This window comes from Pipistrellus kuhlii, unplaced genomic scaffold (assembly GCF_014108245.1).
Source record: "Pipistrellus kuhlii isolate mPipKuh1 unplaced genomic scaffold, mPipKuh1.p scaffold_m20_p_7, whole genome shotgun sequence".
Taxonomy (NCBI): Eukaryota; Metazoa; Chordata; class Mammalia; order Chiroptera; family Vespertilionidae; genus Pipistrellus; species Pipistrellus kuhlii.
Genome location: NW_023425573.1, coordinates 13,651,811 through 13,666,294, shown reverse-complemented (window position 1 = coordinate 13,666,294; position 14,484 = coordinate 13,651,811). Strand labels below are relative to the sequence as shown.

At 48.0% G+C, this 14,484-nt stretch overlaps 1 protein-coding gene across 7 annotated transcripts in view; it reads right to left on the bottom strand.

Annotated features, from left to right (window-relative positions):
- The window catches only part of ANKRD44 (ankyrin repeat domain 44), a 195,330-nt gene that overhangs the window by 68,585 nt on the left and 112,261 nt on the right, over nt 1-14,484 (bottom strand). For all 7 annotated transcript variants that reach the window (XM_036421408.2, XM_036421402.2, XM_036421405.2 and 4 more), the window contains 5 exons: nt 12,362-12,562; nt 11,645-11,732; nt 9,141-9,283; nt 7,149-7,361; nt 1,954-2,032 (listed from right to left, as the gene is read on the bottom strand). In XM_036421408.2, the coding sequence (XP_036277301.1) occupies nt 1,954-2,032; nt 7,149-7,361; nt 9,141-9,283; nt 11,645-11,732; nt 12,362-12,562 (724 nt within the window). The remainder of the gene's footprint in view (nt 1-1,953; nt 2,033-7,148; nt 7,362-9,140; nt 9,284-11,644; nt 11,733-12,361; nt 12,563-14,484) is intronic.

The following is a 14,484-nucleotide window of genomic DNA, read 5'->3' as shown; positions in this document are numbered from 1 at the left end:
AAGAGATGGAGTCCCTTTCAGGTCTCGTCCCAACGCAGACGTCTAGCAAGGATGTGCAGGAGGGCGTGGCAGTCTTCAGGCCTTTGGAGAGGGCAAGGCAGCGCCCCGTGCCCCGCCGGGGGGACTATTGTAAGCAACTAGCATAGCAGAGGGGACGTGGGGCTGGCCAGGACGCGAAGGAGAAGGCCCGTAGTCTGGCCCCCAGGACCCATGTGAGGAGGGAGGACTTACAAGGTGAGGAACTACTCTCTCTGGTCCGGTCACTGGTGCGTGAAATGGCTCTAACGGAACAAAGCTTTTATGCCACTGAGCTAAGGCCCAGTTCATTTGAATTAATTTTTAAAAAATAAACTACACCAAATTTCTCCCTAGTTTTGTTTATTTTTTAAGACAGGGACACTGCTTCTGAGAAATGCAGTGGGATAAGGAAACTGATCAAAAGAGAGACACCATTGTTAGCCTGCAATCTCTGTTCTCTCCCTAAGCATCTTGGAGATGGGGTGCCACCTCCCCTGTCCACGCCCAGCAGAATAAACCATCAACGTGGGCCTTTCACTGACATGGCTGTCCCAGGCAGGACACATATGTCCGCTACCAAGAACGCATGTGTGGCGTTCGTGTTCATTCTCCCTCCCTGGCTCACTGAGGACTGGTTCGTCATCCTGAAAAGCTCAGACATACCCTCCGCTTTGCTGCAGAGATTCTGCTCTCTCAGCATCATTTCCCTGGCCTGTCTTCCCTCCAAATGTCAGATGACGGTCTGGTTTTACAACCCGAATGCCTACGCTCTAACTCAGTGCCACGGATAATTCAAGTGCATGTCATCGAAGGGCTGACAGGTGAGAGAAAAAATAGGCCCAAGAAAACTGATGCCAGAATTGTGGGAAGGAGAAATGTGGGTCAACTAAAGAGAGCTGAGGAGCTGCAGGATTCACCTGGAACGTGAACTAAAATCTGGGCTCACCGTGTGTGTGTGTGTGTGTGTGTGTGTGTGTGTGTATGGGAGTGGGGGTGGGGGGCTCGTGGTCTTGGTGTGTTTTTTTCAGATGTCTCTAAGATTTGCTAAGACAACAGACTTAGGCTGTGAAGGTCAACCCACTCGAGATGCTGGCCACCACCCACGATGAGAAGCGACCCTCCCAGGTACTCTGGCTGCGGAAACAGCCCATTGGTTCACATAGGCTGCTGCTGCAAGCCTGGGAGATCACTAGATCATGTGACTTCCCAAGGTCTCTACCAAGCATGTGACTGCTAGGATTCTTCACATCACATACTCACCTGCTTTTCTCCTGAGTAACCTCATCGTTAGCTACCTTTGCCCAAACAGCTCATTGTGTTTTAGCTCAGTGCCATGGTCGGCAAACTGTGGCTTTCGAGACACATGCGGCTCTTTGGCCCCTTGAGTGTGGCTCTTCCACAAAATGCCACAGCCTGAGCGAGTCTATGTTAAAGAAGTGGCATTAGAAGAAGTTTAAGTTTAAAAAATTTGGCTCTCAAAAGCAATTTCAATCGTTGTACTGTTGATATTCGGCTCTGTTGGCTAATGAGTTTGCCGACCACTGGCTTGGGAAATGATGGTGAATTCTGAAACTTGAAAATAGCTCGGGTTTCCTGCTAGGAAACGTACAGTACTTATTTTTATCAGTTTCTGAGTGGAAAGTGCAGCCTCTTAAGCCCATGGAGGTGTGTATATCACGGCTCATTTCAGCACTCACATGTTCTCTGACTGCCTGGGAATGGACTGTGAAACATAGTGGCTTTAGGCCATTCCCATTGAGCTGACTGGCCACGTGAGGGCTGAGGAAGAGCTGTCAGCAGAGCACAGCAAAGGGAACTGCAAATCTGAGCGCCAGAAGCTCTAACAGAGCAACACCTTTCACGCTCGGATGACTGACAGCCCATCTCATGGGGCCAGGAAGCGTTCCAACAGGAGAGCGCGGACAGGCCTCTTACCGTTCTGGATGAGGGTCTGCGAGCGTGTGAACCTGCCGTGGACCGCTGTCATGTGCAGGGGACTTTTGCCATCTTTACTCTGAAAAAGAAGGGAGAGAGAGAGACAATGGACCGGGGACATGGGTCCGAGACGTCCCGCTGGACACTGCTGGCAATGTCCTGACAACGTCAACTTAAATTTTTTCAAGTATAATAATAATAAAAAAATGACAAGAGGCAATAGATAATTTTGAAAGTGAATGGTGAAGGGTACGTTATATCTCAAGTTGCTGCATAACCTCACATCGTAAAGAAGCCAGGAGAGGTGAATATTTTAGAGGAAAAAATGCAAAATGTCTAATTATACTGACTATTTTCAAACGACTCTGTTTCAAACAGAATAAATCCTCCAAAACGTTTTCATCTCCTGTAACCTACTGGATGAAGGAAGGTTTCAACTTTTGTCTATAGTCCATGGGGGATGACGACAAATGGTGTGTTATCTCTCGTGGCCCTGTGTGACCTGGCATAGCCCAAACTGCTATAAGTCACTGACACTCTCAGGACAATTCTATTGTAGAATCCTCCACCATCCCCCTCCCCCCTTTTAACTCCAGAGGAAAACACTTCTGACAGTTGCAAAAAGAGAAAGGCTGAATTCATAGCACTGAGTCATGCAACTACCCAGCAAACTGCCCCTTTAACGTTCGCCTGGAAACGTGCACTGAATGCACACATCTCGTCCTTGTTTGAGATAACAGTGACGGGACTTCCTGACACAGATGAAGCCAAAACATAAAAAATGCACAGAATCTGTATACTGGTCATCATTATACCAAATACTCAACACCCAGACATTTAATTAAGAAATAGTCCTTCATAGAATTTCTTCTTAAAATAGAAACCAAAAAAAATATTAGTTATTTTGGACCAGTAGTCAGCAAACTGTGGCTCGCGAGCCACATGAAGCTCACGAGCCATGGTTTGCCTCTCTGTTGACTAATGAGTTTGCCGACCACTGTTTTGGACCAAAGGTATCCTCAACAGGATGCATTCTTTCATTGAAGTATTGTAATTACTATTTTAAAAACACACACACACTATGTAATTGTTATTTTTCTAAGTCTTAGGGAAACACTTTTCTTAAGCCTGAGGTTAAAATATGTGGTTTCTAACATGCAAGTTCGTGTTAGTGATGCATCCCACACTCTGGTCCTTTAAGATGGCAATTGGTTTAAAAATATCTACTGTGGAACACAGATCATGACTTAAAAAAGTGATTCCCAGAGTGAACCGAGGACTGTCGGTGCCTGATCATCGGGATGCTTGTTATCAATGTGAATTCTGTGCCCAAACCCAGGCCTACCGAGTTGGAATCCGGGTGATGGGAGCCCCACTTGTGACCTGCAGAGCGCCCTGCTGTAGACTGAGGGCTAGAACCGCTGGCAGAGCCACGGGCTTGAACAGAGAAGTTTAAGTCTATTCCTCTGAAGGGAAGCAGGGAGCTAGGCCCAGGCCGGGCCTGGAGGTGTACATCGAGTGGAGCTGCCTCATGGTGACAGCTCGCAGGCAGACGGCAGACAAGGAACTGATAGGGTCTGCTCCCCGCCTTACAGCAGTGCCACCGCAGTCAGAAAGGACTGGGGAAGAGAGAGGGAAGCAAACCAGAAGGCTTCCTGGAAGGGTTTTCAAGGAAAAGTGGCAGCCATAAGGATAATGAGGCTACGTGGCCACCCTGGTTGGCCGACTCTCCGACTCCGGAGCCTGGGCCTGCTGTCAGGGGTGCAGCCAGCGTCAAGCACCAAATCCCTGGGAACCACTTGGGAATAAGGATTTGAAACACCCCCCCTCCACCCGCCATAGAAACGTGAGGACAGTCCAGGTCGCTTAGGGAGAGAGCGGAAATCGCAGACTGACATGAACTTGTCCCTAGGTGGTGCTATTTCTTTAAATTTTGCTCTAATATTTTTCTCTTAAATTTCATATGAAAACATAACTCGTTCGTGATTCATTAAACCTATAAATCCATGGGTGTTTCCGTGTTTCGAGGTGACCTTTATCCACATTGAACTGAGCGCTTTCCACGCCCAGAGAACAGCTTGAAGCCTTTCCCACGGCGTCCCCCCAATCTGGTGGTCGCTAAGGAAACGGCGGCCAGTGCGCAGGAGCAGAAGGGATGGGCCTGCGGAGTGTGGTCTACCAAGCGGGTCCATGTCAGGGTCAGCAGCACCTCACCCGCCTCTCCCTCAGAGTGTCTGTACCTTTGGTAAAGCGACACATAAATAGGATGACCGACCAAGGACAGGAAAACTCAAAGGACAGCGTGGTGGTCAGCGGTGATGCCCATGTCAGGTTCCCGGGTTCGTCTACCACTGAGTCCGGACCGTGGCCGACTGTCCCTTTCTCACAGGGAGACGGGTGGCGGGGGGCGGGGGGGGGGGGTGACAGGAAGCCTGACAAGTCACTTTAGGGCAGTTTTGTTCAGATGGTATGAACTTCAAAAGGCCCTTGAACACCAGGGAAGGTCAAAAGGACCCTACTTTGTACCCCGCCTTGTGAGCTAGAACTCAGAGTCCTCGGGCTGAGAGGAAGGCCCTGCCTGAGACATGGTGCACGGGGGGCAGGCTGTGGGCTGATGCTCTGAGAACTTCCAACATGAAAGATCCCTGCATGCTCGAAGGAGAGAGAGGTCATGGGCAATTCCTCTGTTTACTCACAGCTTTGCTTTTTCTAAATCTTATTCTTAAATGTCTAATCTCCCTCCAATTTCTAGATGCATTTTCCCACCAGATTGAGGACTCAGAAAATTTTATTTGGGGAATTTATTTAATTAAGCAAAAAGCTCTTCTATTGACTAAGAGTTCAGCCATAAATCATGAAGAAAAACAAATTGAGGATGACCAATAGGATATTTTATGACACATATGAATACTCTTCCGGGGCAGAATTCAGCACCATCTGAGGAAGACGGATCCTTGGCCTAAGGGAGTGTTGCCCTTTTCTTGACCCCTTTCCTCAGAAATCCTTTCATTCTCTTCTTCCGCTCCTCATGCCACCCTTCCTATCCTCCACCCCCTCCCAAAACCTTCCCTAAACACACATTCTCCTCCCCAGGAACCTGCAGGCTTTGTGCTCTTTGTGGTATATTTGCTGCCTCCGGGAGTCACCAGCTCCATATCCTACTAAAGGCCAAGAGCGCCCCCAGAGCACAACACTGAGGTCAGCGAGGGAAGTGGGGCAGATAGAGCCAGAAACCCCAAAGGGCTTCCCGAGTCAATGGAAGAACAACAGGAAACCCTGGTTTGCACAAAAGCTCGTGTATGGTCCAATTTTCTTTCATGGTTCTAAAGGCTGGAAATGAGACGTAGTTGGCTCGTTCATTCATCCCTCTCCTTTCCTCACATGCTCTTCAGAGTTCCAAGGGCCATATCCCTATGCCTGCCTACTCCAGTTTCACCTTCAACCTCGTCAAAACAACCCGAGTTCTAGAATTGGTCCTGGTATATATAAAGAAGGGCGCAGGCCCACATCAGTAGATACCGTAGATGCTGGGCTTCAAATCCCGTCTCTCTTAGGGCCGAATGCTCTAGGGCCCTCAGACAGAGAAGTGAGACCGTGGGCAGGCTGATGTTAGTGACCATGAGCGAGTATACCTGAGGTCCCTAACCCAATGTGAGCTGGCCTCTGCCAGTTAACTGGGAGAAGTAGGTAGGTGTGTCAGAGAATGGCCTAGTGACCAGGAGATACACAATCTGGCCTATCGGGCATGGCCACATGCTTGGTGACTTCTTTAACACTTACTCTGAATGTTTCCAAAAAGAGCCTGGAGCTGCTACAGAGATTACAGTTATAATGGGGAAGAAATAAATATCAGTTTATGTTTTCTCACGCTCTTTCCATTTGCAAAATACCAGCAAACCTTCGATGCATTGCTGTATGAAGTATTATGTCTTTATTATTTTATCACAAATAAACTAGTATCACAAGGTCAAAGCCACGGTCAATCTAACAAAATGAAGGATTGTAAAATGCATGCAGGACACATATCCTTCCTCCTCTTTCAATAAATATTCTTGTCGTTTCCCATGAAGACATTGCTTTTAGTGTTTTGTGAGGACGGAGGAAAACAAAGTGAACATGTGGGTGGGTATTGGCTATATTTCAATATGTGATTTCCCTCAAGCTTTAGAAAATCCAAACAAATACAAACTGTCTTGAAATCTACAAACACTTTCAAAACCCAAGGAGCAACGTGGATGAGAGAGATAAACCCTTCACAATTAGAAAGCTACCTCCAGAGTCAGACAGGACGGCTCTGCGGAAATGTCAGATGATCTATGAGCCCAGAGGCCATCTGGAATAGCAAAGGGGAGGACTCGAGAGCATGAGGAAACCAAGAGGCTGTAGACAGAGTGGATGTAGGGAGACTGAGGGTAAAGGCTGGATTTAATTCAAAATCCCACTGGCATGGGGTTGAGGACACGTAAACCAAAGTCTTAGGTTTTTAAAATGCTATCTCCTATATTCTACTGGTGCTTAGCAGTCTACAGGAAAAGTTAATACTCAATCTAGTAACTATGCTTCCAGGTCCGTTTTATGGGGAAGAGAAGGCTGCCATAAACCGGTGCCCCATACACAGCTGAAGCCCCTGTCCAATGGGAACTGCCGCTGTCAGTGATCTGGAAGCAATAGGTAGGTGTCTATCCAGCCCCAGGATAAGCACAGATTCCAGAGGTGATTGAAAACCTTTCAATTAATTGAATGGAGGTTGGTGAAGACAGAAACTTTGTTTAACTTTAATAATTTTTCTTTCTTTGGAGGCTTTAAGGATGTCCCTCAGACACCAGGATGGCAATGTCCTCAAGTCTACGGACACTGAAGGTCTGGCCACCTGTTAGCCTCCCACCAGCACACTCTCCGACTTCAATCCCACACAGTGACTCTCCCCCAACCTTGGGCTACCGTTCCCTGGTCTCTTCAATGCCCCCAAAGACTTTCTCTTACCTCCACTTGGGATCTTGGATGATCTCTATCTACAAGATCTAGAACTCTGAAATTCTCTTCATCTATTCTACTTTTCCGTTATTACCTGCTTTTCTTCACTAAGACTCTACCCTCTCCTTCATTCCTTTTGTCTAACTCTTTCTTTGACAATTGATTTTAGAGGAAGGGAGAGAGAGGGAGAAGGAGAGAGAGTGAGAGAAAGGTTGCCATACCTGGATGTTAACATCCGCCCCATTGTTGACTAACAGCTCAAGACACAAAGCACCGTGTGTGGAGGCAGCAGCAAAATGCAGCGGGGTGAAGCCACTGTTGTTGGGCTGGTTCACATTAGCACCGTAGTCGGTCAGCTCGTTGACTACGGCATCCTGCCCATTGTAGCAGGCCAGGTGCAGCGCCGTGTTCCCATACACGTTGATTTCATCTATCTGCAAGTGAGTACAGGACAGGGGGGTTAAAATCCCTGCAGCCAGTTCACCCCATTTGCCACAAAAAGCCTAACGGCTGTGCCAGAGAGAGAAAACGTCCATCTGTCAATGTAATTATTCAGCGCTTACTCCTGCCCCACCCTGGCCATCCTGGAAATGCTTGTCATGGAGGTAAAAATCAGCAGAAAGGGGGCGTGACAAACAGAGAACTGGGGAGGAAGGGTGAGTGAGACAGACAGTTGTGCGCTATGGGAGGGGTTAACAAGCGAAGGCCAAAACTGCCTACAAATACCAGAGGAGCAGTGAATCAGGTGAATGAGAAAGAAGCCTGGCTGGATGGCGTGGCTCAGTGGTTGAGTGTCAACCTATGAACCCGGAGGTCACAGTTGGATTCCCAGTCAGGGCACATGCCCAGGTTGCGGGTTCTATCCCTAGTGTGGGGCATGTAGAAGGTAGCTAATCAATGATTCTCTCTCATCAAGGATGCTTCTATCTCTCTCTCTCCCTCTCCTTCCTCTCTGAAATCAATAATAATATGTTTTAAAAGAAGAAGAAAGAAGTCTGAAACTCACAGTGAACCCGAAGTGAAAGGGGTGGGAGGTGCACAGGGAGGCACTGTGGAGCCCGGAGCTCACAAGTTAGGCTCAGAAGCCACCCTGGGTGTAGCTGCCGCCTGACACCTCACAAGGCCGCATCCCAGAGCAGGACCATGAAGCTGGCCTGGGTTAGGCCATGGCTCCATCTTGCTACCCCAACTGCTGGATTTCACCATCAAGGTCTGTTTTGCAAGTTGGTTTTCCTTTCCTGCTCTGCTACTTGCAGGGGCTGGGCTGACCTCTCCAGCTCAGCAATGAACCCTTCTGCTGCTGTCCCTGCCACTCCCTCATCTCTGCTTGTGAGCCACCAGGTACTGTAGAAGGCTAGATTCCAAAGGTGGGATGTGGAGTCCTAGCCAGTCTTTAAAATTGACTGGTGAATGTGTATTTTATACATATAAAACGATTTCTCTAACTATTGTGACACAGAAAAATTAGTCTGTTTCTGGTTTTCCAGTAATTAGATGCCCCCATTGCCCTCCATCAGTTGCCCATTGAAACTCAAAGACAGGGTACGAGTAAGAAGAGTATTTTTCCTCTTGAATTAAAATGGAAACTGGATTTAGTCCTGGACAGGTAGCTCAGTTGGTTAGAGCATTTTCCCAATACACCAAAGTTGTGGGTTCCATCCCCCATCAGGGCATTTACCAACCAATCCTATATAATAAAAGCCTAATATGCTAAGTGTCGGGTCATACAGTTCACCATTCAACCAATCAAAGTGTAATATGCTAATGATATGGGAAAGCCACTCAACCGCTCGCTACAACTTGCAATGATGTGACCACCAGGGGCAGATGCTCTGACTGGTAGGTTAGCCTACTGCTGGAGTCTGGCTGATTAGGACTGAGCGAGATGTACCAGACATGCCCTGGAGCCCTCCCGTGGTCCCTCCCCAGCTGGCCAACCTGTGCCCTCTCCCAATCCAGGCTGAGGGGTCTTCCCCGGCCCCTTGACTGCACGAATTTCATGCACTGGGCCTCTAGTGAACAGATAAATGGGTAGAATAACAAATCAATGTTTCAATGTCTTCTCTCTCTCTCCTTCCCCTTCCTTCTCCAGCCCCCCTCTCACTCTCCTCTTCCTCTCTCTCAAATCAATAAATAAAATGCAAACAGGGTTTAATTTCAGAACAACAGACAGCCCCCAAATACACCCGGGGTGGTGCATGGTCGTGGCTCACCTCTACCCCCAGGTTGAGGAGATGTTTGACAACGTTGATCTGTCCGTTGGAGGCCGCGGCATGCAGGGGGGTGTAGCCCTTCTTGTCCTTGCAGGTCGCTTCTGCGCCGTGGTCCATGAGCAGCTCCACCACGTCCTGGTGGCCTTCACAGAGCGAGCAGCAGAGACACCGTTAAGCTTTACGGGATGGTTTGAGGACTCATGCCTCCTACGCAATCACTGTGAGCTTTTATCGCCACCGATATTTTGCTGAGCTATTTATACGAAGTTGGTTCATGGAAATACTCAACAAATATTTAGAGAGCACCTACTATGTGTCAGACTTTATGTAAATGCTGGGGTGGGGAGAAATAGATGATTCATATGTGAGCCTTTTCTTCAAGATCTAATGGGAGAGATGCCCGTTCATCAATAAGTAAGAACAAGGTCTGCCATGTGTTAGTACCTCAAGCTTCAAACATTATGTTAAAATGAAAGCAATGTTTTGGAAACCAATTGCTATGTCTCATTGAAGGGCCCTACAGTGGCAATTTGGTTTGAAAAAAATTAATGAAAACAAAAAAAAATCAATTAATCAGGGTGACTCCAGGTTAACGTCTGAATTATATGAAATTGCTGCTGTTGGACAGTTTTGTGTGTGTGTGTGTGTGTGTGTGTGTGTGTGTGTGTGTGAAAAGAGAGGGGTGTGTGTGAGAAAGGTATGCCTGCATGTGAAAGAGAGGCAGAGAAAGAGATGTGTGTATGTGTGTGAGTGAAAGATATCTGTGTGTGTGAGAGAGAGAGAGAAAGGTGGGCATACATATATGTGTGAATGAGTAGGAGACTGGTGTGTAGGGGGTGTGTGGAGAAAAAGAGATAGAGAGACAAAGAGAGAGAGAGAGTTTGGTCATGGCTTGTTTTATTAATATTTGACTCTTTTTCCCCAAGACTTGTATATAGAAAAATTGTTTTCAATTACTAATGGTGCTGTCTTTCGTCCTGGTTGTCCTTTATTTCCTACAGGTCGTCAACTATGTATTTTCCTATTTGAATCTTGATGACACACAAAATGATGACATTACTCCTCCAAACCGATTCCACACACATGCTCTAGCTGCACATCAGCAAGGAACAGACCGGAGTGCCAGGTGTCTGAGTGCCATCCCATACCAGCCTACGTGTGCTCTGCCTGAAGGTCAGCCTGGCAAACACCCATCTGCTCCAGCCCCACGGGGCCATGCAAGGATCCACTCCACTCAGCCAGCTCAGTTCACCTCCCTGCACACGACAGGCTCACAAAGTCTTGGGATTCTAGTGTTTGAAGCCTGAAGATTCATTCAGACCCAAGAACACATCCTTTATTTCCTCCCTGCTCCAAACCACCTTCTTTCCTTCCCACAATTAACATTCTTGTTGGGGTTTTTTATGAGATAAAAGGCCTGTGTGCTTAAGAAGATTCAGAAAAGCCAAGTGGTATTAAAAGGAAACCAAAATCACCAACCATCACCAATCCCTGGAGATATCCAACGCACATTTCAGTGCATCCTACACCAGCTTGTTTTTATTGTATAGCATTTTTTTAACGGTGGTCACAGTATCCATCCTGTGCTGTGATCTGTTTTCAGTTGACAATCAGAGGACCCTCCTATGTTAATAAAGATAATGATGTCATCACTGCCATCACTGTGCCGTGTCCACTGTGTAGATCTCCCGTAATTTACCAACATCATCTCCTGGGGATGGGCCTTCAAGGGGGTTAGAACTTGGTGCCAACAGAATCTTGTCTGCATCCTAATTGCAGGATGTTCTCCAATCAGAAACACAAAGGAAGGATCTCCATTTCCCACAGGGCCACACCGAGAATAAACTCTACAAGGTCTATCTTTTGTCAGTGGTATTTGGGCCAACAGAAGCAAAAGGGAAAAATAGAGAAATGTACCTTCTTCCCCCACCTCCCGCCGAGCTGGCAGAAGCAAGGACTACAAGCCCCAGCTTTGCGGGACAAGAACAAGCAGGACAATCCATGGTGACTCCGGCCACCTTAACCTACACAACAGCCGGGGGTGGGGGTGTGGGGGCGGGTGGCGGGGAGATCGTTCCATCCATCCTTCCTTCCTGGTTCTTTCAAAAATATTTATAAATAAAAAGACAAATGGCATTTACGTCCTTGGTTTGCGAGCCAGACCGCTTCTTTGTAAACACCTTATCTTGCTTCCACAACAAGTTGGAAGAAGCACCATTTGTACAGCTTTCCAATCCAGACTGAAACACACTCCGTGGGACCCAGGCCATGATGCATGCCTCCTCCTCCTCCCTGTGAGAGAAATAAATCTCTGGCAAAGCAACTGCCCAACTAGGGTGTTCGATGCATGCCAGTCCAACGGGCCAAATCTCCATCCAGCTGAACCCCAGGCTGGAAGAGAGGTCAGACTTGCCCGAGAAGAGCCTGTGTGGTCAGTGAGAGAGCCCTGGCTGCTGCCCTCATGAAGGTCACGTGCACCTGCTTCCCCCCCAGGCACCACTTACCCATGTACGCTGCCCAGTGCAAGGCCCGCCGGTCCTTCTTGTCAAAGGCGTTGATGTTCGCCCCTTTGGCCAGGAGGAGGTTGACCATCTGCAAGGTAAACCGGGAGTGAGGTCCCATGTGCACTGTGGACGGGAGAGGGCCCCTCACCGCCTGCAGGGGGACTGCGCCAAATGGAAGGCCAGGCTGGTCAGAGATCGGAGTTCAAGCAGAGTTCAAACCCGGCAGCATGTGCATCAGGAGAAAAAGACTCAGGTGATGGCTACTTTTTCAACTCGCCGTGGCTCCAGATTTAAAAACGGATATAGCCCAGCCGGTGTGGCTCAGTGGTTGAGCGTCAACCTGTGAACCAGGAGGTCGCGGTTCCATTCCCGGTCAGGGCACATGCCTGGGTTGCAGGCTCGATGCCCAGTGTGGGGTGTGCAGGAGGCGGCCCATCCATGATTCTCTCTCATCATTGCTGTTTCTAGCTCTCTCTCCCTCTCCCTTCCTCTCTGAAATCAATAAAAATATATTTAAAAATAGGTAAATAAAAATGGATATAAATGCCTGTGATTTTGTGTACAAATATTACTACAAAGGTCTCAGCAGTAATATTAGGTTCCATAGTGGGCTGAGAGGATACGAGATTGAGGGGGGGAGGGGAGAGACAGGAGAGAGAGAGGATTCAGCAAATGGTTCCATCAGAGCTGAGAGAGCTGGAGGGTGGGGACGCTCACCTCCACGTGGCCGTTGAGGGCAGCGTGGTGCAGGGCCGTGCGGCCGCCCCGGTCGGAAACATTGACACTGCTCAGCAGGGGGATGATCACCTCCGCACACCTCACGGCCTTGTTGGCAGCCGCCACGTGCAGTGGGGTCTGCCAGTTCTTGTCCCTCGCGTTGACGTCAGCCGAGTGCTTAATCAAGACTTGCACCGCCTCCTGCAACCAAAGCAGAGTGCGCAGGGGTCACAGACAGATGCCTGATCAATACTCCTTGGGTGTGAGCTGTCTCACCAGACCCCCAACCACAGAGAGAGGTGGCTCCTGCCCTGGCAGCTGGCTTCAGAGGGGGGATCTCCTGTGACAAGCAAAACGAATGGGAGATAAAGATCCAGAGTGGTGTGGATCAAAACAGACTCCCTGCACGTTTCTTGGTTAGGCCAAGGGCCCTGGCCCGGTCCCAAAACCAAATACATCTTCTGAGGATAAGGTTTCCTTGTAAGGTATCAGGTGTTTTGGGCCAAACAAGAGCACCCATGTGCAAGTGTGCACATCTGGGTGACAAATCCTTCGGCCAAAAGGCCCCCTGAGTTCATCTGAAGTCGGAGGTGTTCGTTGATCAGTATCCCTCTTCCCAAGCCAAGGCCTCCAAGCCCTTCAGACATTTTTGGATCAATTTATAAATCTTCAGTGCTCTCGGCCAACCCCCACTCTGTGGTCGATAAGCAGTGAAGCAAAGAGAATGTCCGTTACTATCGCAACCTGAAGCTACACAAGTGTCTTCCCCATGTGACAATGGGGTGGTTTCTTTTCTACCATCGAGTTCCTTCACCTTTCCTGAGCCTCCCACTTTTCACTTTCCTTCTGTTGACCTCGTCAGTTAGTTTGCCTCTTGAACTTCACCTCTACCTTGCTGTGCAGTGAACCCGCCTGGGGAGCCCTTAAAAATAGATGCCTGGTCCCACCCCGGGGGTCTAGCTGGCCTCAGGCTCTCGGTGACGCTGCCTGGGGACCTGGTTACGCAGCCAGGACTGGAGACGCCGCTGCTGAATCAAGCGAATGATGCAGCATCTCTGGAAAGGTGAGGCTGTGGTTGCTTCTCATTTCCAGGGACATCCTTGGGAGCAGTGAATGGAGCTGCTTTATGGGCATCTTACCAACGTGTCATCCATGAACCAGTGAAAGGCATTAGTCTCATACTCCTGCACCCTTCATGGCCAAGTGCTCTCCTCTGTCCACCCTGATCCCCATAGGCCTGGAGCCACCAGGCTGCGTCATCAGGCAAGTATATGCAAATATATAGAAGACAATTCGAACTCTCAAGATTAATACTTTCATCGGGGACATAAATGATAAAATAAAAAGAATGTTCCACGAATTCAGTACATGTGGAAGTGAATGGCTAACTGAGTAGAATGAGAGCAAAAAGAAATTAACTTTGCAAATGAGAGAATCTAGTTTAAAGAAATCGTGTAACTCCATTTAAATGCTATAAAGACAGGGTAATAAGCTGATAGTGCCTAAGTAAGCAATTTGTTAAGATTACCAAAAAGGGAAGGAAAGACAGACAATAAAATAATCATTGCTAAATAATCCTTGAGCCCATTTCAGAGCAAAACATGTGTACCGATTATGCTCACATACTGTGGGAAACATGGCTAGAACTATGGAAGGTTGAGAGAAATATTATCCAGGTAGGTTCTAAACTAAAAACTAGCTGAGTGCATAAAAAATAAATCAAAAGGAAAGCTCAATCACAATAAAGCATTAACATTTTAGTTAGAAAAATGATATTTTTATCAACTTTGTTCTCTTAAATATGGAGGTTTAAGTGGGAAGAATACAGTCCCCCTCCCCCAATGCATCATGATGTGGGAAGAAAATGTACTGGAACCTTCACTCACATTTGTTTTCTTTTAAAAGAAGAGCATTTCGCCAAGACCAGTTTGGCTCAGTGGATAGAGCGTCGGCCTGAGGACTGAAGGGTCCCGGGTTCGATTCCGGTCAAGGGCATGTACCTTGGTTGCGGGCACATCCCCGGTGGGGGGTGTGCAAGAGGCAGTTGATCAATGACTCTCTCTCATTGATGTTTCTAACTCTCTATCTCTTTCCCTTCCTCTCTATAAAAAATCAATAAAATA